Source organism: Macaca thibetana, chromosome 3 (assembly GCF_024542745.1).
Source record: "Macaca thibetana thibetana isolate TM-01 chromosome 3, ASM2454274v1, whole genome shotgun sequence".
Classification (NCBI taxonomy): Eukaryota; Metazoa; Chordata; class Mammalia; order Primates; family Cercopithecidae; genus Macaca; species Macaca thibetana.
In genome coordinates, this window is record NC_065580.1 from 136,914,075 (window position 1) to 136,935,607 (window position 21,533).

The 21,533-nt window shown below is 54.5% G+C and overlaps 2 protein-coding genes across 6 annotated transcripts in view; one reads left to right on the plus strand and one right to left on the minus strand.

Moving 5' to 3' along the window:
- Nucleotides 1–21,533, plus strand: part of ABHD11 (abhydrolase domain containing 11) — a 997,569-nt gene that overhangs the window by 644,659 nt on the left and 331,377 nt on the right. The gene's annotated exons all lie outside the window — the stretch shown is intronic.
- Nucleotides 1–21,533, minus strand: part of LOC126950333 (eukaryotic translation initiation factor 4H) — a 170,520-nt gene that overhangs the window by 120,007 nt on the left and 28,980 nt on the right. For 2 of the 5 annotated variants that reach the window (XM_050783656.1, XM_050783651.1), the window contains exons 22-36: nucleotides 21,106–21,192; nucleotides 20,877–20,933; nucleotides 18,082–18,249; nucleotides 17,934–17,993; nucleotides 17,593–17,742; nucleotides 16,947–16,985; nucleotides 15,039–15,092; nucleotides 14,894–14,953; nucleotides 14,561–14,644; nucleotides 12,427–12,465; nucleotides 12,163–12,216; nucleotides 11,380–11,424; nucleotides 10,553–10,582; nucleotides 9,364–9,414; nucleotides 6,196–7,026 (exon numbers count right to left, since the gene is read on the minus strand). In XM_050783656.1, coding sequence (XP_050639613.1) covers nucleotides 6,983–7,026; nucleotides 9,364–9,414; nucleotides 10,553–10,582; nucleotides 11,380–11,424; nucleotides 12,163–12,216; nucleotides 12,427–12,465; nucleotides 14,561–14,644; nucleotides 14,894–14,953; nucleotides 15,039–15,092; nucleotides 16,947–16,985; nucleotides 17,593–17,742; nucleotides 17,934–17,993; nucleotides 18,082–18,249; nucleotides 20,877–20,933; nucleotides 21,106–21,192 — 1,022 coding nt within the window. In that variant the 3' untranslated portion in view covers nucleotides 6,196–6,982. Of the gene's footprint in view, nucleotides 1–6,195; nucleotides 7,027–9,363; nucleotides 9,415–10,552; nucleotides 10,583–11,379; nucleotides 11,425–12,162; nucleotides 12,217–12,426; nucleotides 12,466–14,560; nucleotides 14,645–14,893; nucleotides 14,954–15,038; nucleotides 15,093–16,946; nucleotides 16,986–17,592; nucleotides 17,743–17,933; nucleotides 17,994–18,081; nucleotides 18,250–20,876; nucleotides 20,934–21,105; nucleotides 21,193–21,533 lie in introns of those variants that run through there. The other 3 variants (XM_050783653.1, XM_050783652.1, XM_050783650.1) reach the window with 3 other exon arrangements.

A 21,533-nucleotide genomic window follows, 5' to 3' on the forward strand; every position in this document is an offset into this window, starting at 1 on the left:
GATTGCACCATTGCGCTGCAGCCTGGGTGACAGAGTGAGACTCCGTCTCAAAAAACAAAACAAAACACGGACGTAGAGCCAGGTGAGGGAGTGCTGAGCAGGGGAGGAGGGTGCAGCTCGCAATTTTATTTATTTTCTAAATAGAGATGGGATCTCACTGTGTTGCCCAGGCTTGTCTTGAACTCCTGGCCTCAAGTGATCCTCCCACCTCAGCCTCCCAAAGTGCTGGGATTACAGGCATGAGCCACCACATCCAGCCCAATTTACAATTTTAGAAAGGGGTCAGTGTAGGACCCTCTGAGAAGGTGACACTTGAGTCAAGACCTGTAGCAGGTGAGGGAGCCAGAAACACAGATAGCTGAGGGAAGGGCGTTTTGGGCAGAAGAGATAGCAGATGCCAAGGCTGGCAGTGGGGTGACCTGCTGCACTCAAGGAAAACTAAGACGGCCAGGGCGACTGCATGGCTCAAATAGCAGAATGTGGGGTCAGAAGAGCTGGTGCCATGCAAGAAGGGGCATCCTGGCCATAGAAAGGCCTCTGGCTTTGTGTCTGAATGAGACAGGAACCACTGCAGGATTCTGAGTAGATACATGACCCGAGTTGACTTATGCTTTGAAAGAATTGCTTTGGGCCAGATGTGGTGGCTCATACCTGTAATCCCAGCACTTTGGGAGGCAGACACAGGCGGATCGCTTGAGGCCAGGAGTTTGAGACCGGCCTGGGCAACACGGTGAGACCCCATCTCTACTAAAATTAAAAAAAAAAAATGGCCCCTGCTTGGTAGTGGGTGCCTGTAGTCTCAGATACTCAGGCTCAGGAGTCTGAAGTGGGAGGATCACTTGAGCCCAGGAGTTTGAGGCTGCAGTGAGCTATGATTGTACCACTGCACTGCAGCCCAGGTGACAGAGCAAGACTCTGTCTCTAAAAAATAAACCCCCTTTTTTTTTTAGATGGAGTCTCACGCTGTTGCCAGGCTGGAGTGCAGTGGCCTGACCTCAACTCACTGCAACCTCCGCCTCCCGGGTTCAAGCGATTCTCCTGCCTCAGCCTCCTGAGTAGCTGGGACTACAGGTGCGCACCACCACGCCCAGCTAGTTTTTGTATTGTTAGTAGAGATGGGGGTTTCACCACGTTGACCAGGATGGTCTCTATCTCTTGACCTTGTGATCTGCCGCCTCAGCCTCCCAAAGTGCTGGGATTACAGGCACGAGCCACTGTGCCCGGCCAAAAATAACAAATTTTAATTAAAAAAGAAAGGATTGCAGCAGGGAATGATGACTCTTGACTGTAATCCCAGCACTTTGGGAGGCCGAAGCAGGCAGACCACTTGAGGTCAGGAGTTCGAAACCAGCCTGGCCAACATGGTGAAACCCTATCTCTACTAAAAACACAAAAATTAGCCAGGCATGGTGGCACATGCCTGTAGTCCCAGATAGGAGGCTGAGGCAGGAGAATCACTTGAACCCGGGAGGCAGAGCTTAACTGAGCTGAGATCACACCACTGCACTCTAGCCTGGGCAACAGAGTGAAACTCCATCTCAGAAAAAAAAAAAAAAAAAGATTGCTCTGGTTGCTGAGTGGAGAGAAGGCCATAAGGGAGCCAGGGGAGAACCACGGGGCTCGGGAAGCTATTTCAGTAATTCAGGCAAGAGATACTGGGGACTGTGGTTTAGCCCTGAGACGTGGTGGGACTCTGGATATATTCTTTTTTTTTCCTTTCTCTCTCTTTTTTTTTTTAGACAGAGTTTTGCTCTTGTTGCTCAGGCTATAGCACAATGGTGCGACCTCGGCTCACCGCGACTTCCTCCTCCTAAGTCCAAGTGATTCTCCCGCCTCAGCCTCCTGAGCAGCTGGGATTACAGGCATGCACCACCATGCCCGGCTACTTTTTTTGTATTTTTAGTAGAGATGGGGTTTCTCCATGTTGGTCAGGCTGGTCTCGACCTCCTGACCTCAGGTGATCTGCCCACTTTAGCCTCCCAATGTGCTGGGATTACAGGTGTGAGCCACCGCGCCTGGCCAACTCTGGATGTATTCTGAAGGTGGTGCTGTATTATTTGCTGGTGAATCCGCTGTGGGGAGTGAGGGAAGAGCAGAGTCAAAGATGGTTCCAGAGTTGCAGGCCGGAACCTCTGGAAGATTACGGCTGCCTTTACTGAGATGGGAAAGGCAGGGAGGGAAAACCATGCTCCCTATGCCACGCCTATGAGATTTCCAGGTAGAGATGTTAGAATTGGCCTTGGATGTGCAAGTCCTGGGCTCAGGGGAGTGGTCCATGCTGGAGATGTCAATTTGAGAGTCACCCATGAATAGGTGGTATTAAATATTTAAAGCCAGGAGCACACCAGGTGAGGTGGCTCACACCTGTAACCCCAACACTTTGGGAGGCCAAGGCCAGGAGTTTGAGAGCAGCCTGGGCAACATAGCAATATTTTTTTTTTTTTTTGGGGGGGACAGAGTCTTGCTCTGTTGCCAGGCTGGAGTGCAGTGGTGCGGTCTCAGCTCACTGTAGCCTCCACCTCCCGAGTTCAAGTGATTCTCCTGCCTCAGCCTCCCAAGTAGATGGGATTACAGGCATGCGCCACCACGCCTGGCTAATTTTTGTATTTTTAGTAGATATGGGATTTCACCATATTGGCCAGACTGGTCTTGAACTCCTGACCTCATGATCTGCCCACCTCTGCCTCCCAAAGTGCTGGGATTACAGGCATGTACCACTGCTGCCCAGCCGCAACATAGCAAGATTCTGTCTCTATAAAAAATTTAAAAATTAGCCGGGCATGGTAGCATGCGCCTGTAGTTGGGAGGATTGCTCCAGCCCGGGAGTTTAAGGGTGCAGTGAGCTGTGAACCACTGCACTCCAGCCTGGGCGAAAGACTGAGGCCCTGTCTCTAATACATAAATAAATAAAACCATGAGCTATGAGAAACCAAGACAGGGAGTCCACAGACTGGAATGCTGGGGCTTACTGACTTTTAGAGGCCAGAGACCTGAGGAAAAACCAGCAGTGGATATTTTTGTTGAGTGAAGTAATGATGGATGGATGAATGGATGGATGGACTGGTGGGTGGATGGATGTGTGGATAGATGGATAGATGGATGGGTGGGTGGATAGGTGGGTGGATAGATGGGTGGATGGATGGGTGGGTGGGTGGATGGGTGGAAGGAGACATGGATGGATGGATGAATGGCTGGGTGGGTGGGTGGATGTGTGGGTGGATGGATGGATGGATGGATAGGTGGAGGGATGGATGGATGGGTTGGTGGAGGGACGGATGGATGAGTTTGTGGACAGATGTATGTACATATGTATGTATGTATGGATGTATGTATGGATGAATAGATGGGTGGGTGGTTGGGTGGATGGATAGGTGGAGGGATGGATAGGTGGAGGGATGAGTGAGTGGATAGAGGGATGGGTGGATGGGTGGAAGGGCAGATGGGTAGATGGATGGGTGGATGAGTGTATGGGTGGACGGGTGTATGGATGGATGGATAGATGGATAGATGAGTGGGTGGGTGGATGAGTGGGTGGATAGCTGGGTGGATGGGTGGATGGATGGATGGAAGGAAGGATAGATGGGTGGATTAGTCCATGGATGGACAGATGGGTGGATGAATGGATGGATGAATAGATAGACGGATGGATGAGTGAATGGGTAGATGGGTAGATGGATGGGTGGATAAGTGTATGGATAGATGGGTGGGTGGGTGGGTAAATGGATGGGTGGATGGATGGACAGGTGGGTGGATAGGTGGGTGGATGGGTGGGTGGATGGATGGGTGGATGGGTGGATAGATGGATGGGTGGCTGGATGAACAGGTGGGTGGATGGGTGGGCAGATGGATGGGTGGGTGGATGGATGGATGGATAGATGGATGAATGGATAGACGGATGGATGGGGGGATGGGTAGATAGGTATATTGATGGGTGGATGAGTGTATGGATGGATGGGTGGATGGATGGACAGGTGGGTGGATAGGTGGGCGGATGGGTGGGTGGATGGATGGGTGGATAGATGGATGGATAGTTAGATGGACAGATGGGTGGGTGGATGAGTGGGTGGATGGGTGGATAGATGGATGGATGGTTAGATGGACAGGTGGGTGGGTGGGTGGATAGATGGGTGGATGGGTGGATAGATGGATGGGTGGATAGATGGATGGGCAGATGGGTGGATAGATGGATGGGCGGATGGGTGGATGGGTGGGTGGGTGGATGGATGAATGGATAGATGGACAGATGGATGGATGGGTGGATGAGTAGATTGATGGGTGGATGAGTGTATGGATGGATGGGTGGGTGGGTAGATGCATAGGCGGTTGGATGGACAGGTGGGTGGATGGGTGGGCGGATGGATGGATGGATGGATGGATGGATGGATAGATGGATGGATGGGTGGATGGGTAGATAGGTAGATTGATGGGTGGAAGAGCGTATGGATGGGTGGGTGGGTGGGTGAGCAGATGGATAGGTGGATGGATGGACAGGTGGGTGGATAGATGGTTGGATGGGTGGATAGATGGATGGGTGGATGGGTAGATGGGTGGAGGGATGGATGGATATCCTTTGCCACCACTGTAGGGCAGGCTGTGTCACCCCACCCTGGACTATTACAGCAACCCTCTTGTGCATCTCCTTGAATTGCACCGCTCACTCTCTCCTAATCCATCCTCCATAAGTCCTCAGTGCTGCCCTCTCCTACCAGACATTCTGGTTGTCCTGTCCTCTGCATGAAAGGCCTCTCACCCTCCTCTCTGTTCTATTCTTTGCCTGGTAAAATGTTTTTTGCCCTTTGTTGTTCTCTGGGAAGCTCTCCCTGAGCGTACCTCCACCAGCTTTCTCTTTCCCTCCCAGCTCCTTCTGGGATCACAAGGATCCTTGTGTGCAAACCCACATATGCTCCAGTCTGCACAGTGAGCTCCATTCACACTCTCCACGAACAGCTGTTGCCACGTTTCTGGCTTAGAGGTGTGCACACTCAGCACGGGGCCCACTCTCAGGAGGACGGCACAGGCCTGAGGCCGAGTGAGCCCTGGTACCCAGAGCGTGGTCCAGAGGTAGAGATGTGGGCTGCAGGTGAGCGCATTCCCGGGCCCCATGGATTTCTGGCCTCAAGGGGAGGAGGAAGGGCCAGAATGGGAATGGGTGCATCTGAGTAAGGGTGGTGCTGAACCTGCTGCTGGGTGTCACCTGCATTTCTCAAGCCAAATGATGCCTTACATGGGCCACCCATGAGAGCTGGTCTTCCTCAGAGGGGACAGTTTCAGAGGAAAATGGTTACCCTTGACTGTCTTCTGACTTCTCTTAGGTAAGCCACCTTTCCTATCTGTCTGTCTGTCTGTCTGTCTGTCTCTCTCTCTCTCTCTCTCTCTCTCTCTCGACAGGGTCTTGCTCACTTACCCAGGCTGGAGTGCAGTGGCGCAATCATAGCTCACTGCCACCTTGAACTCCCAGGCTCAAGCGATCCTCCCACCTCAGCCTCCTGAGTAGCTGGGACCACAGGCATGCACCACCACTCTTGAGTAATTTTTTTTTTGTCGTTGTTGCTATGGGGGTCTCACAGTGTTGTCCAGGTGGGTCTCCAATTCCTGGCCTCATTGTTAAAGAATAAGCCAAACTTGGAGAAAGATCGATGCCCCAGAAGCCGGCTGCAGGGGCTTTTGGTTGGCAACCTCTCAAATACACTGTGGGTGGTGGAGGTTCCCTGAAGCAGAGCCCGGATCCTCATCCAGGCCAGGGAGTTGAAGGCAGATTAAATCAATACGAAGGAAGCTAAGACACAGTTTCCTTTAAAGGTTTTCATTTATTAGTCATTTCTGAAGCAGTTAATTCTCTTTTCTTATTAAAAAAAAAAAGGTGTGTTTCATCCAGAGTTATATCAGAGTGATTAAAATGATTTTTCTACTGGGGATACAGCTCCCCCAATCAGAAAAAAAAATTTCTCTTTTTTTCAATGAACCACAAAAATAAAACCAAAAGAGAACATCAACAATCAAAAATAATCCCCAAATATCCAGGACAAAAAATAAAATATTTATTGATCTATCACAGCGAGACACAAAAAGATGGGGCAGGAGTGGGAACTGCTCTGAAGTTCAGTGGACCGAGGGAGGGATGGGGGGGATACAGTACTGCATGTGGGAACACCCCAGGTGGGGAGGAGATGCCTAGCACCCCAGTCTGCACAGCCCTGCACACCCTGGGGGAGTGTAGGATGGGGGTGGAGGCAGGGCACAGGCTGCCATGACAGGTCAACCAGGTTGATGGTGGGTGCACCCAGCCAGCTAGTGGTGCCGGGCGGTCAATGGGGACATGGATGGATGGACGGATGGGTGAATGGACGGATGGATTCCACAAGAGCAAGGTGGCTATTCCCAGTGTGGGGTGGTTTGCCAACCCAAAGGTGCCCCAGATGTGGGGAACAGCGATCGGTGGGGAGGAGACGGCCAAGTGGACGCAGGAGAGGAGGGATGCTATGGGCGAATCCAGCTTTGAGGCTTCAGGTGCTTGGGTACCAACTGGACGGCAGCCAAGGGTGGGTCCTGGTGGGCAGGGGGAGCTGGGACTGCCCAGGAAGTGTCTGCACCATCTTTAGAGGAGTCCCAGGGAGGGGGTTCCCCGAGGGGCCATCCTTCCCTCCTCCCTCCCCCCAGGAAGATAAGAGCACCGGCGTGTAGCACCAAGTTTCCCTGGAGATGGAGGCTGTGTGGAGGGGGAGCTCCTAGGTGGGAAGGGATGGGGTCGGGGGCCAGGACCACACAGCCCTTGCCTCTGAAGTAGGGGGCCTCCTGGTCGGGGCACTTGGCCGCTCCCCTCTTATTTCCTTGCCCTGTGGATCTGCAAGGCCGCCCGGCCTGCCCGTTCCCTCCTGGGGTGGGGAGTCGGAGGGGCATGGGATGGGGTTACAAAGGGTTTACATTCTCCACCAAGCAGTAGCACCAACGTTGATGAGGTCGTGAGTCAGGGGTCCTGGGAAGCTCATTTTCTCTTCCGGCCACAAGATTTCCCCAGGCAGGCCACACCTGGATGGGAGGAGGTGCACATCACCATGAGTCCGGCCCCTCTCAGTTTCGGCTCTAATCCCCGCCTGCTCTGACCCACTCGGATGGAGGCTCCAAGAAGTCACCAGAAGCCAAGTCGCGGCCCCAGGCCAAACTCACACCTGATCCATGCCATCAACTTCCACTGGACAGATGGGGCCGGAGAAGCCCACAAGATATTACTTGGATAAAACCAACACTTGCAGAAAAGGGGGCAGGTCATGGGGCCTGGCTGGGGAAGGACTGGGCCTGGCACTGGCTCCTGGCTCCACTGCTCCAAGAAGCCTTTCAGGGAAAGGCTAAGGGCAGCTCCATCAAGGAACATGGGATGAAGGGAGAGTCAGTGTCTGCAGGAGATGGCTCTCTTAGGGAGTGGGGTAGACCCATACATCTGAGAGGGCATCAGATAAGTAAATCAAGGCCCAGTAGAGGGAGAGAGGGTCTTATCCATATAGTGTCTGAGCTGGGACCCAAACCCAGATTCCTACACCTCCTGGGAATGGTCTGATGGGTGAACCCTGTTTCAAGGCATCAGTCTATGTTAGGTAAGGCATCATTGTCTAGTAGCGGCCCGGAGTAGTTCCTACCCCTGCTTGAGCCAGATATGGCTCCTTACCGCCACCTGGTGGCAGTGACCAGAGAGTAGGGCAGGAACAGACATCTGCCTCTGAAGTTTTTGTTTTTTGTTTTGAGACGCAATCGTATTGCTCTGTCGTCACCCAGGCTGGAGGGCAGTGGTGTGGTCTCAGCTCACTGCAACCTCCACCTCCTGGGTTCAAGCACTTCTCCTGCTTCAGCCTCCAGAGTAGCTGGGATTACAGGCGCACACCACCACACCTGGCTAATATTTGTATTTTTAGTAGAGACGGGGTTTTGCCATGTTGACCAGGCTGGGGTGTCGAACTCCTGATCTCAGGTGACCCACCTGTCTCAGCCTCCCAAAGTGTTGGGATTACAGGCATGAGCCACTACACCCAGCCCTCTCTCTGAAGTTTGTCACCTGGTTTGGGAAATGCCATGATAGGGCCACAAGCAAGACTGTCGCCCTGTTGAAAGCTGGGCACCCTGGAAACGGTCAGTTTGGTTTTGCCTCTGCCCCTCCCACCCTGGCCTCAGCTGTCTCATCTGTGCAATGGGGAACAGGACTGTGTGGAAGGGAATTCACAGTCCTGAGTAACCACAGGGGCACAGCTGTGACTTCTCTGGGACTCCTTTTGGTATCATATGGAGGACCTTGCGGGGAGGTAAAAGAACCGCCCACACCCTCCCCAGAGGTGGATCCGCATATTTTACTTTTGAGGCAGGATCTTGCTCTATTGTCCAGGCTGCAGTGCGGTGGCACAATCACAGCTCACTGCATCCTTGAACTCCTGGGCTCAAGCAATCCTCTCACCTCAGCCTCCAGAGTACCTGAGACTACAGATGTGCACCACCACACCCAGCTAATTTTTAAAATTTTTGTAGAGACAGGGTCTCACTCTGTTGCCTAGTCTGGTCTCAAATTCCTGGGCTCACGAGATTTTCACGCCCCGGCCTCCCGAAGTGCTAGGATGACAGGCATAAGCCATCGCGCCTGGCTAGGTCTGCATCTTTTTTTTCTTTTTTGAGATGGATTTTCGCCCTTGTTGATCAGGGTGGAGTGCAATGGCATGATCTCGGCTCACTGCAACCTCTGCCTCCCCAGTTCAAGAGATTCTCCTGCCTCAGCCTCCAAAGTAACTGGAATTACAGGTGTCCACCACCATGCCTGGCTAAGTTTTTGTATTTTCAGTAGAGACGGGGTTTCACCATGTTGGCCAGGCTGGTCTTGAACTCCTGACCTCAGGTGATCCACCCGCCTTGGCCTCCCAAAGTGCTGGGATTACAGGCATGAGCCACCACGCCTGGCCAGGTCTGCATCTTTGTGAAGCAATATGGCTTAGCCCTAGGTGGTAGCTTCAGCCCTTGCTGCCCAGCCCAGGGCACCTTGCACGCCCCATGCCCACACCCTCTGGTTTCCCTGACTCTGCGGCTCCAGTGGTCCCAGCCCTTCTCCTTCCCTTCTCCTCCAATGTTTTCCTTCTCTTTTCCAGTTGACTTCTTGTAGCAGGCTAAGGGACTTTGGGAGGGACAGCCAGGCCTGGCCCGGGGTGAGCTTGGAGGGCCCTGAGTCCACACGCAGCTCTGAATATCTGTGTGGGAGGTAGGAGGGATGGGCAGGAGGTATCCATCCCCCTTCCCTAACCTCCCTGCTCCAGAACCCAGGCTGGTGGACCATCCCTCCACCTCTGTCTCTGCCCCTCCTGCCCTGCCTCTTTAGGGGACTGAATCTCTACTCACCTTGGTATCCCAGGGCTCCTAGGGCCCCTCCAAAGGGCTTGGGGGGTTTTCCTGCGGATGGGGAGGACAGGATGGAGGAGGGAGCTGGGCTTTCCTGCCTCTCCCAGCCCCTTCACCTTGGACCTGGCCTCCATTCTGTCTCAGCAGGTTCGAGTCCTTCCTGCCTCCAGCTTGCCCCTCAGCCCCACCCAGCCTGTCCCCCTCTGTCCAGCTATGCTCCTATGCTCCTTGCAAATCACAGATGCATCCTGTCTGTGGAGACCTCAGCGACTCAGCAGGTGCCCCACCCCACCCCACCCCAGTCAGCCCTGACACATTTCCCAGTTTTGGCCTTGCCCATGTGACCACTCAGCTTCCCCTCCCAGCCCACCCTGCTTGCCCTGACCTTATTCTTCCCTTACACAGCTTATTTTTCTTTCTTTTTGAAATATTTTAGGCTGGGCATGGTGGCTCATGCCTGTAATCCCAGCACTTTGGGAGGCTGAGGCGGGCGGATCACTTGAGGTCAGGAGTTCGACACCAGCCTGGCCAACATGGTGAAATCCTATCTCTACTAAAAATACAAAAATTAGCCAGGTGTGGTGGTGGGCGCCTGTAATCCCAGCTACTCAGGAGGCTGAGACAGGAGAATCGCTTGAACCCAGGAGGCAGAGGCTGCAGTGAGCTGAGATCATGCCATTGTACTACAGCCTGGGCAATGGAGCAAGACTCCATCTCAAAAAAAAAAAAAAAAAGAAAGAAATATTTTGTAGACATGGGGTCTTGCTATGTTGCCCAGGCTGGTCTCGAATTCCTGGCCTCAAGCAATCCTCCTGCCTCAGCCTCCCAAAGTGCTGGGATTACAAGCATGAACCACCATACCAGTCTTTATTTCCCTTTCTATGGGACCTTGTCAATCTCTTCAGTTAGACAGTAAACTCCAGGGTGACTCAGGTCCCTGTCTGCCTCTGGGGGCCTCATCAAGGGCCAGGCCAGGAGCCCCAGGAATCAGGATCCTTGGCTCCTTTCCCCACAGCCTAGTGCTGGAGTTCCAGCTTCCATGATTCCCCTGTGGGCTCCCTGAACCCCCCACGCCAGGGGGCTAGCCCAGGTCCATGGTCACTCCAGTCACCCCATGAAGGGAACTCAGGGGCTCCCTGCTTGAAATGGGCCCCACCAGGCATCAGGTGACTTCTTGTTGCAGACTCACCACCAACTCCTAAGCCTCCAGCGCCGCCACCTGCAAGGCGAAGAGAGGGGCTGTGAGTGTACCCACTTCTGGGGCGCCCGTCAAGCCCTCTCAGACAGCATGGGTTCAGCCTGAGGCTGGGGGGGGTGGCAGTGTGGGCTGCAAAGGGCCAAGTTCTGGGCTTGCGTGCCAGGTGCCCTGGGCTCTGCCTCTGCTCACTGTGTGATCACGGAGCAGTCCCTGGCACTCTCTGAGCCTCGGTCTCCCCCCTTTACAACATGGTGGAAAAGCTATCTGTCCTCCATGGACCTTGAGGAGCACGAAATGTGAGTTTTTTTTTTTTTTTTTTAAACAGAGTCTTGCTTTGTTGCCCAGGCTGGAGCGCAGTGGCGCCATCTCAGCTCACTGCAACCTCCGCCTCCTGGGTTCAGCCGATTCTCCTGCCTCAGAGTATCTGGGATTACAGGTGTGCACCACCACACATGGCCAATTTTTGTATTTTTAATAGAGACGGGGTTTCGTCATGTTGGCCGGGCTGGTCTCAAACTCCTGACATCAGGTGATCTGCCTGCCTTGGCCTCCCAAAGTGCTGGGATTACAGGCGTGAGCCACCACACCTGGCCATGAACTGTTTTTAAAAACCGAATGTTCCCTGTTTTTGTAAGAGGTCAGCAAGAAGGAGGGGAGGCTCTATGTTCAGCTCGGGGTTCGGCCTCATGTGACCTGAGGCTGTGGGGTCCACCCGTGGGTGCTGGCTCAGCCCTTCTGAGCAGGAGATGACACAGGAGAGGAGGGAGGAGGTGGCTGGAGCTCTAGGGCAGGGCCCAGGGGCAGGGAGCCTGGCGTACCTGGGAAAATGGGAGACAATCCGAAGCCGGGTCTCGCTGCCACTCCTGCAGGAGAGATGTTGGGTTGGTAGGTTAGTAGGGGTGGGAACTGGCTCTAGCCTTATCACTCTCTGCCTGCACCGGCTCACCCAAGACCCGCTGTCTGGGATCATCTCCTCTCCATCCCCCTACTATATAATTTTTTATATTTTATTTTATTATTATTTTTTTGAGACAGGGTCTTGCTCTGTCGCCCAGGCTGGAGTGCAGTGGTGCGATCTTGGCTCACTGTAAGCTCTGCTTCCCAGGCTCCAGTGATTCTCCTGCCTCAGCCTCCCAAGTAGCTGGGATTACAGGTGCCCACCACGTCTGGCTAATTTTTGCTTTTTTTTTTTTTTAGTAGAGACTGGGTTTCACCATGTTGACCAGACTGGTCTTGAACTCCTGACCTCAAGCGATCCGCCCACCTAGGCTTCGCAAAGTGCTGGGATTACAGGCGTGAGCCACTGCGCCCAGCCAATCTCCCCTATTATAGCCAGAGCAGCTTTCTCAACACAACATGCCCCCACCTAGCAACCAGGTGTGGCACCCCGTGGCCTCAACCCTGAGCTCAGCCTGGCACTGTCCCCAACCTTACAGCTTGCCCCTTTGCCCAGTACATCTGTGGTCCTAGAGTACCCTCTCCAGTCCCAGTCTCCTGTCCTCGTGTGGACATGGGCTCCGGGAGTCCCCACTGCTAGACAGACAGCCCTCTCTAGATCTGGACAGAGCTGAGGACTACATAGCAGAGCTGGCCACCCCTACCTCCAAGTGGGAACTGCCCGGCACCCCCTAGGACACCTCCAAGGCCAGCAGCACCTGAGAAGAGGCAGGTGGGGTCAGGACAAGCACCCCCATCTGGAAGAGGCCCTGATATCCCTGCTGGGTTCTGGGGTAAGGGATGTCCCAGACAAGATCTTCAGGGGTAGGGGGAGCCAGAGGGAGGCCTGAGCTGGGCTGGGGGAGGGTGGTGATGGGCATAGCAGGGGGTGCAGGCCACTGGCAGGAAGGCCTCAGAGGGGAACTCACCGTATTTAGCTGCTTTGGCGGCTGCAGCTGGAGACACACCTGGGGAGATGAGGCACATGATGGCTCAGGAATGCCACCTGTCAGGCCCTGTCTCCTTTTTTTTTTTTTTTTTTGAGGCAGTCTCGCTCTGTCGCCCAGGCTGGAGTGCAGTGGCGTGATCTCGGCTCACTGCAACCTCAGCCTCCCAGGTTCAAGCGATTCTCCTGCCTCCGCTTCCTAAGTAGCTGGAATTACAGGCACCCACCACCGTGCCTGGCTAATTTTTGTATTTTTAGTAGAGACAGGTTTCACCATGTTGGCCAGGCTGGTCTTGAACTCCTGACCTCAGGTGATCCACCTGCCTTGGCCTCCCAAAATGCTGAGATTACAGGTGTGAGCCACAGCACCTGGCTGGGCCCTGTCTTCTGACCTACTCACCCTTTACCGTCTGCCCACGGACTCATCCTCCCAGTAGCTATCCCCCCATCTTTCCTTCATCTGTCTAGGGTCTTGCTGTGTTGCCCAGGCTGGAATGTAGTGGCTCGATCACAGCTCACTGCAGCCCTGAACTCCCAGGTTCAAGTGATCTTCCTGCCTCAGCCTCCCAAGTAGCTGAAACTACAGGCACACACCACGCCCGGCTAAGTTTTAAATATTTCGTAGACTTGGGGGTGGGGTGGGGAGGGTCTTGCTACGTTGTCTAGGCTGGTCTCAAACTCCTGGCCTCAAGCAATCCACCTACCTAAGCCTCCCAAAGTGTTGGGATTACAGGCATGAGCCACCATGCCTGGCCCCAAAAGTCCTTAATTGTTAAGCTCCTCTTGTGTGTGTGGGCTTGTGGAACTCACAGGAAGAGCTGTGCAGGCCGGTTTAGAGGGGGAGACACAATGACAGCCCAAGAAAGGGGGAAACGGCCATGCAAAGTCGGCCACGATGGCGGAGACTTAGGGAAAGCAATTTCTTTCTCTTTTTTGTTTTTTGAGACGGAGTCTCGCTCTGTCGCCCAGGCTGGAGTGCAGTGGCCGGATCTCAGCTCACCACAAGCTCCACCTCCCAGGTTTACACCATTCTCCTGCCTCAGCCTCCCGAGTAGCTGGGACTACAGGTGCCCGCCACCGTGCCCGGCTAATTTTTTTGTATTTTTAGTAGAGACGGGGTTTCACCGAGTTACCCAGGATGGTCTCGATCTCCTGACCTCGTGATCCACCTGCCTTGGCCTCCCAAAGTGCTGGGATTATAGGCGTGAGCCACCGCTCTTGGCCAGGGAAAGCAATTTCTCTCCAAGCTTTGATTTCTTTCTTGGAGAATGGGCAACTCCCACCGCAGTGGTCATGTGGGTTGAAAGAGAGAGGAGAGGGAGAGGATTGGGACCCTGGCAGCCAGGGATAGCCCCAGCTCCCATTTGCCACATTTTTTGTTTTTATTTTGTTTTGAGATGAGGTCTTGCTCTGTTGCCCAGGCTGGAGTGCAGCAGCGCGATCTCGGCTCACTGCAACCTCTGCCTCCTGGGTTCAAGCGATTCTCCTGTCTCAGGCTCCTGAGTAGCTGGGATTACAGGCATGCATCACCATGCCCGGCTCATTTTTATATTTTTAGTAGAGACATTGGTGGAGTTGCTGGAGCCCATGTTGGCCAGGCTGGTCTCGAACTCCTGACCTCAGGTGATCCACCCACCTCTGCCTCCCAAAGTGCTGGGATTATAGGCATGAGCCACCATACCTGGCCTCTTTGCTTTTTTCTTTTTTTTTTTTTTTTTAACAGGGTCTCACTTTTGCTGTACAGGCTGGAATGCAGTGGTACCATCTCAGCTCACTGCAGCCTCCGCCTCCTGGGCTCAAGAGATCCTCTGGCCTCAGCCTCCCAAGTAGCTGGGAATACAGGCGCCCACCACCACGCCCGGCTAACTTTTGTATTTTTGGTAAAGATGAGGTTTCACCATGTCACACAGGCTGGTCTCAAACTCCTGACCTCAGGTGATCCGCCCGCCTTGGCCTACTAGAGTGCTGGGACTGTAGGTGTGAGCCACCGCACCTGGCCGAGAGGACGTCTTGAGCAAAGATATGGCAGGGCTGGGAAAGAAAGTCTCTGTCTCTGTCTCCATCTCTGTCTCTCACACACACACTCCACGCACTCACTGATTCAGAACAACTCTTACCTCCAAGGCCCCCAACACCTGGGACGGCTCCAAGCCCTCCGACTCCGAGTCCTCCGACTCCGAGTCCAGCAGGTCCCCCTAGGCCTGTGGAGAGAGCTCAGCATTGGACTCTGCCGGTCAGAAAGGTGGGACTGAAGCCTCAGCCTGCGGAGGGTGGAGGTGTCCTCTGGGGACCCAGGTGGAGCCTGAGCTCTCCCGGCCTTCGATGGCACAGTGGAGCCAGGAGGTGTCTGGGGCTGGAAGTCTGAGTCTACAGTGCCTGGTCAGAGGCTCCTCCCATACCCTGGGGACCTGGGGGTCTGGCAGCAGCTCCCACCTCCACCCAGTGCTCACCAAACTGGGCGGCTTTGGCAGCAGCTTTGGCTGCAGCAGCTGCGGCGGCGGGTCCGGCTCCTGGGAATACAGACCGAGTTCAGGGAGGGACTCAGTACTGATTAGCCTCTCTCCCCAGCCAGCCCCTCCTGGGGTTTCAACTCACCCACCACACCGCCTGGGATGCCTACTCCACCGAGGGCCCCAGGCACTCCTGCTCCTGCGTGGAGAGGAAAGAAGATGAGTGGCCCATTTCTGAACAATGGGTCTCCCTGCCCCAGGAACAACAACACAAGCAGACAGGTGGCAGGGGCCATGTGACACAGGGGAGGAGCAGCGGACAGGAAGTCCAGTCCTTGTTTTGTTTTGTTTTGAGATGGGGTTTTGCTCTGTCACCCTGGTTGGGGTGTGGTAGTACAATCAGTTCATTGCAGCCTCCGACTCCTGGGCTCAAGCGATCCTCCTGCCTTAGCCTCCCGAAGGTGTGAGCCGCTGTGCCTAGCCTTAAAAGTTCCATTGTAGGCCGGGTGCGGTGGCTCACGCCTGTAATCCCAGCACTTTGGGAGGCTGAGACTAGTGGATCACCTGAGGTCAGGAGTTTGAGACCAGCCTGGCCAACATGGTGAAACCCGGTCTCTACTAAAAATACAAAAATTAGCCAGGCGTGGTGGTGCGTGCCTGTAATCCCAGCTATTTGGAAGACTGAGGCAGGAGGATCGCTTGAACCTGGGAGGTGGAGGCTGCAGTGAGCTGAGATCGTACCACTGCACTCCAGCCTGGGCGACAGAGCAAGACTGTCAAAACAAACAAACAAACAATGGCAATAGTATCTACAGCAGGCACTTAACATTCTGAGTGCTTCACACTTAGCAGCCTATTTTTTATGCATTGCAGCAGGAAAGGTAGGCACTATTGTCATTCCCATTTTGCAGATGAGAATGCTGAGGTAGAGCAGAGGTTAAGCAGTGTGCTCAGGGCTTCAGGGGCAGGAAGTGGCTGGGGAGCCTGCGCCCTTCGTGGCTCCGCCACGTGACGTCACTCTGTTTCCCTGGCAATGTCTGTTGACTCAGGCCTGCCAAGCAGTCAGCAGTGAGCAGGGGAGGAGGCAGGGCCGCTGGGGGTCAGGGCTGAAGAAGCCAGGATTTTCCGAGGTAGAAACTGGCCCCAAGTGGACCTGCCCGGTCGGTTGGTGGATCCCTGGGGGAGTCTTCTACCTCCCCCTAACTCTGCTCACAGGAGGCCAGGAATGCAGGGGCTACAGACAGCATGGGTCTGGCCAGGTGGGGCTGCCAGAGCGCCAAGCGCAGAGGCTGTGGGACTGCCACGTCCTCTGGGCTGGCTCGTGGCGGGAGCAGTCCTGCTGGCAGGACAGGAAGGCAGGCGGGGGGCCGGGGGTGCCCAGATGAGGAATACCAGTTCCTCTGCTCGGGCCAGAGAGCTAGGGTGGAGGCAGAGACTGTCCAGACTCCTCATACCCACAGCAGGCCCAGCCCCTTCCTGGACGTAGGGACTATGAAACTGTCAGGGTCAGAGCGGGCTTAGGGACGGTGGAATTACCTCCTGGGGGGCAACTGGGATTTCAAGGGTGTTTTTGGTGGTCACAGGGGTTGAAGGCACCACAAGCATTTAGTGGGCAGGGGCCAGGTTTTTAAACTGTCATAAATGTGTCCTAGAAACTGCCTTTTTTTTTTTTTTTGGAGACAGAGTCTTGCTCTGTCGTTCAGGTTGGAGTGCAGTGGCGTGATCTCGGCTCACTGCAGCCTCCATCTCCTGGGTTCAAGTGATTCTCCTGCCTCAGCTTCCCGAGTAGCTGGGATTATAGGTGCGCACCACCACGCCTGGCTAATTTTTGTATTTTTAGTGGAAATAGGGTTTAACCATATTGGTGAGGCTGGTCTGGAACTCCTGACCTCAGGTGATCTGCCTGCCTCGGCCTCCCAAAGTACTGGGATTATAGACGTGAGCCAACATGCCCGGCCGAAACTGCCTTTTTCTATCGTGACCACCCGAGTCCTGTGCTGTCAGGGATGGTGTGGTGGCAAGGGAGCCACAAGTGGTTGTGGGGTGCACTCACCATATTTGGCTGCTTTAGCGGCAGCCAGGGCTCCAGGTACTGGGGAGAAAGAAAAGTCGGGGGGTGGTCAGCAGCCGAGCTCTGTGCCTGGGAGTTCTACCGCCTCCTCTAGGGAGCCCTCCCTGACCTCCTTGGCCTTTTGCTTCCTCAAAGCCCTGAAGCTGTACAGGCACAGAGCTTTAGGGCTGAACAGTGCCTCTGCCTTCCATCTGGCCCCTCCTTCTCTCCTCAGGCCTAGCATGGCCTGCCTGAGGCTGGGGACAGAGTGGGGCTCAGTAACCAGCTGGTGAAGATCTGGAGTTCCTAGTGGCCCCCTGGCCACAGAGCACTGCTGAAGGGGAGCCACGCTGATCTACCTGCTCCTTCCCTGGGTGGAGGGCGAGCTTTTTCTCAGTCTGCAGCCCTGCCACCCCTCTACTGAGGAGGCAGATACTCTGCAATTGGGCAGCCTGGGGTCTCTTGGCCGGGTCTGCCCTCCTCCCGCTGTCCGTTACCCCCAGATACTTAGGAGAACCTAACGAGGATTTTACTATGCACCCCTGGGTGGTGAGGGGGTGCTGGGGAGGTGCTGGGAGTAGGAGGGATCTCGTTCCCTGAGCTCAGGGGACAGGCTCCGCCTAACCCCTAGAAGCCCCCTCACCCGCACCTGCCCCGAAGCCAGGAACACCAGCACCAACTCCAAGTCCAGGAACGCCGACACCAACTCCAAGTCCAGGAACGCCGACACCAACTCCAAGTCCAGGAACGCCGACACCAACTCCAAGTCCAGGAACAGCACCAAGCCCAGCTGCAGCTCCTGCAGACAGAGGGCAGTGGTGGTGACAGCAGGCAGGGAGCATGCTCCTGAGGAGGTGTCCTGCCCAGGGAGCTGAAACTAGTCCCAAAGGAAGGGGCCCAGATCCAAGCAGCAGCCTCTGCCCTGGCCATTGCTCCTAACCAGCTCTGGGCTCGCTGGGGAGAGGAGAGAAAGGTGGGCGAGGCACTCACGGAGCTGGGCTTTGGTGGCTGCCTTGGCAGCAGATTTCGCTGCCGCTGGGGTTCCCACTCCTGGAGGAGGAGAGAGGGGATTAGAGATGGAGGTGGGGCTGATGGAGGCTTCGGGGGCCCCTCAGGCTCACTGACTCATGAAACTCACCTGCAACTCCACCAGGGCCGATGCCAACGCCAGGAGCCACGCCAACGCCAGGAGCCACACCAACACCAGGAGCCACGCCAACGCCAGGAGCCACGCCAACGCCAGGAGCCACGCCAACTCCAGGAGCCACGCCAACGCCAGGAGCTACACCGACACCAGGAACTAACCCTGTAAGATTGAGAAGAGCTGATCATTAACCAAGGCCCAATCAAAGAGGACAGAAGCTTATGGAAAGAGGGCTGGAGCCTCGGCCCTGGCATAGATTTGCTGTGTGACCATGGATCAGTTACTTTCCCTTGCTGGGCCTCAGCTTCCTCATCCCTAAAATGAAGTGTGTGCAGGCTCAGGAGTTCATAACCTTGTTTTTTTGGAGACAGAGTCTCACTCTGTCATCCAGGCTGGAGTGCAATGGTGCGATCTCAGCTCACTGCAACCACCAACTCCCGAGTTCAAGCAAGTCTCCTGCCTCAGCCTCCTGAGTAGCTGGGACTACAGGTGCGCACCACCATGCCTGGCTAATTTTTTTGTATTTTTAGTAGAGACAAGGTTTCACCGTGTTGGCCAGGCTGGTCTTGAACTCCTGACCTCGGGTGATCCACCTGCCTCGACCTCCCAAAGCGCTGGGATTATAGCTGTGAGCTGCTGCATCTGGCCAGGAGTTCTTAACCTTTTCAGGGACAAGGACCCCTTGGAGATTTGAGGCTGATGGAGGCAGATTTACATTATATAAGGGGCTTTGTAAGACAGAAAGGCTTTGGGTTCAAACCTCAGCTCAGCCACCGTTTAGCTGTGCAACTGTAGGCAAGTTACTTAAGCTCTGGGAACCTCAGTTTCCACATCTGTAAAAGGGAAAAATAAACTCAACTCTATAAGATTGTTTGTAGGCCAGGCACGTTGGCTCATGCCTGTCATCCCAGCACTTTGAGGGGCCAACGTGAGAGGATTGCCTACAAATTTTTTTTCTTTTTTTTTTTTTTTTGAGACGGAGTCTCGCTCTGTCGCCCAGGCTGGAGTGCAGTGGCTGGATCTTGGCTCACTGCAAGCTCCGCCTCCCGGGTTCATGCCATTCTCCTGCCTCAGCCTCCCGAGTAGCTGGGACTACAGGCGCCTGCCACCTCGCCTGGCTAGTTTTTTGTATTTTTTAGTAGAGATGGGGTTTCACCGGGTTAGCCAGGATGGTCTCGATCTCCTGACCTCGTGATCCGCCTGTCTCGGCCTCCCAAAGTGCTGGGATTACAGGCTTGAGCCACTGTGCCCGGCATCTTTTTTTTTTTTTTTAAACTGGGCATGGTGGCACGTGCCTGTAGCCCCAGCTACTAGGGATACTAAGGGGAAAGAATCGCTTAAGTCAGGAGTTTGAGGCCTGTAGTGAGCTATGACAGCATCACTGCACTCCAGCCTGGGCGACAATGTGAGACCCTGTCTCAAATAAACATGTAATAAAGATTGCTGTGTGTGAGAATTTGGGGCTCAGCAGGCCTGCAGTTGAAATGCTGTCTGGCCTATTCAGCCTTAGAGATTCTGATCTGAACCTTTTAGCCCACAGGTCCCTAATGCCAAGGCCTACAGACCCCATGCCCAGGGCCTGATATACAGTTGAGCTCTACAGTTGGTGCTGCTACAATTTGCCATGTTCAGAAAAGTGTGGGCACCTGGGGCTACCAGGGTGGCCCTCAAATATAGCAAAAGATGGGGAAAAAGAAGTACTGCAGGCTGGGCGTGGTGGCTCAAGCCTGTAATCCCAGCACTTTGGGAGGCAGAGGTGTGAGGATCGCTTGAGCCCAGGAGTTTGATACCAGCCTGATCACCATAGTGAGACCACTGTTGCTACAAAAAAATTAAAAAATGAGCCAGGCATGGTGGTGGGCACCTGTGGTCGCTGCTTGGGAGTTGGACGCAGGCAGATTGCTTGAGCCTGGCAGGTTGAGGCTGCAGTGAGCTATGATTGTGGCACTGTACCCCAGCCTGGGTGACAGAGCTAGACCTTATCTCAAGAAGAAGGAAGAAGAAGGAGAAGGAGAAGAAAGAAGAAGGAGAAGAAAGAAGAATGAGGAAAAGGAGGAGAAGAAAGGAGGAGGAAAAGGAGAAGAAGGAGGAGAAAGAAGAAGGAGAGAAGGAGAAGGAGGAGGAGGAGGAGAAGAAGAAGAAGAAGAAGAAGGAGGAGGAGGAGGAGGAAGAAGAAGGAAGAAGAAGGAGGAAGAAGAAAGAAGAAGGAGAAGAAGAGAAAGAAGAAGGAGGAGGAGGAGGAGAAGAAGAAGAAGAAAGAAGAAGGAGAAGAAGAAGAAGGAGAAGAAGGGAGAAGCAGGAGGAGGAGAAGGAGAAGGAAAATAAGCAGGAGGAGAAGAGGAAGAAAGAAAAAGAAGAGGAAGGAGAAGAAGAACGAGAAGAAGGAGGAGGAGGGAGAAGGGGAAGGAGGAGGAGAAGAAAAGAAGAAGAAGGAAGAGGAGGAGGAGGAGCACAAGAAGGAGGAGAAAGAGAAGGAGAAGGGGAAGAACTGGAGTCCGTCACAGGGGAGCTGGAGCTCAGCATGAGGTCAGGTCCCTAATAGCCTGGGAGGCACCAGGGACTTTAGGAACAGGGAGGCTCACACTGCTCACCCTGCTTCCCTAATCAGAAACGTCACCCACACTCCTAGAGGTCATCAGTGGACCAAAAGCTCTAAGGAGGGCCCACCCCAGAACGTGGCAGCCTAAGGGGGGTGGAAAGGAACAGGGAGCTGGGCGGTCAGATCACAGAGCAGGGCACATGAGAAGGCAGCGCTCCGTGAGCCGATGGCGGGTGTGAGGAGGACTTACCAAACTGGGCGGCTTTGGCGGCTGCTTTAGCAGCTGCAGCTGCTGGGGTCCCCACTCCTAGAGGTGTGAAGAGAAGGGGTGAGGGAGTGGTCTCTCGCACCCCTCCCTGCTTCCCATCTCTAGGCTCAGTCTTCCCGTTTGTAAAATGGTGCAGTCAACCTTGGTCAACTCCAGGGCCCCTTCCGTGAGACAAACTAAACCGGTCTCTGGGCTGGAGAACACAGCTCACCTGGCACTCCTCCCACGCCCGGCACACCTGGGACTACGCCTCCGGCACCTGGCACCAACCCACCCAGCACTCCTGCTCCTGCAGCACCTGGGGGAGTGGAGAACTTTCAGCCTCGCCCCTCCCAGTGCTCACTTCTTGGGGGAGCATGGGTGGGTGGGAGAATCGGGGGAAGAAGAGAACGGCTTCCTGGCACCTTCATTTCTTTTTATTTATTTATTTTTATTTTTGGAGTCGGAGTCTCCCTCTGTCACCCAGGCTGGAGTGCAATGGTGTAATCTCTGCTCACTGCAGCCTCTACCTCCCAGGTTCAAGTCATTCTCCTGCCTCAGCATCCCAAGTAGCTGGGACTATAGGTGCCTGCCACCATGCCCAGCTAATTTTTGTATTTTTCAGTAGATACATGGTTTCACCATGTTGGCCAGGCTGGT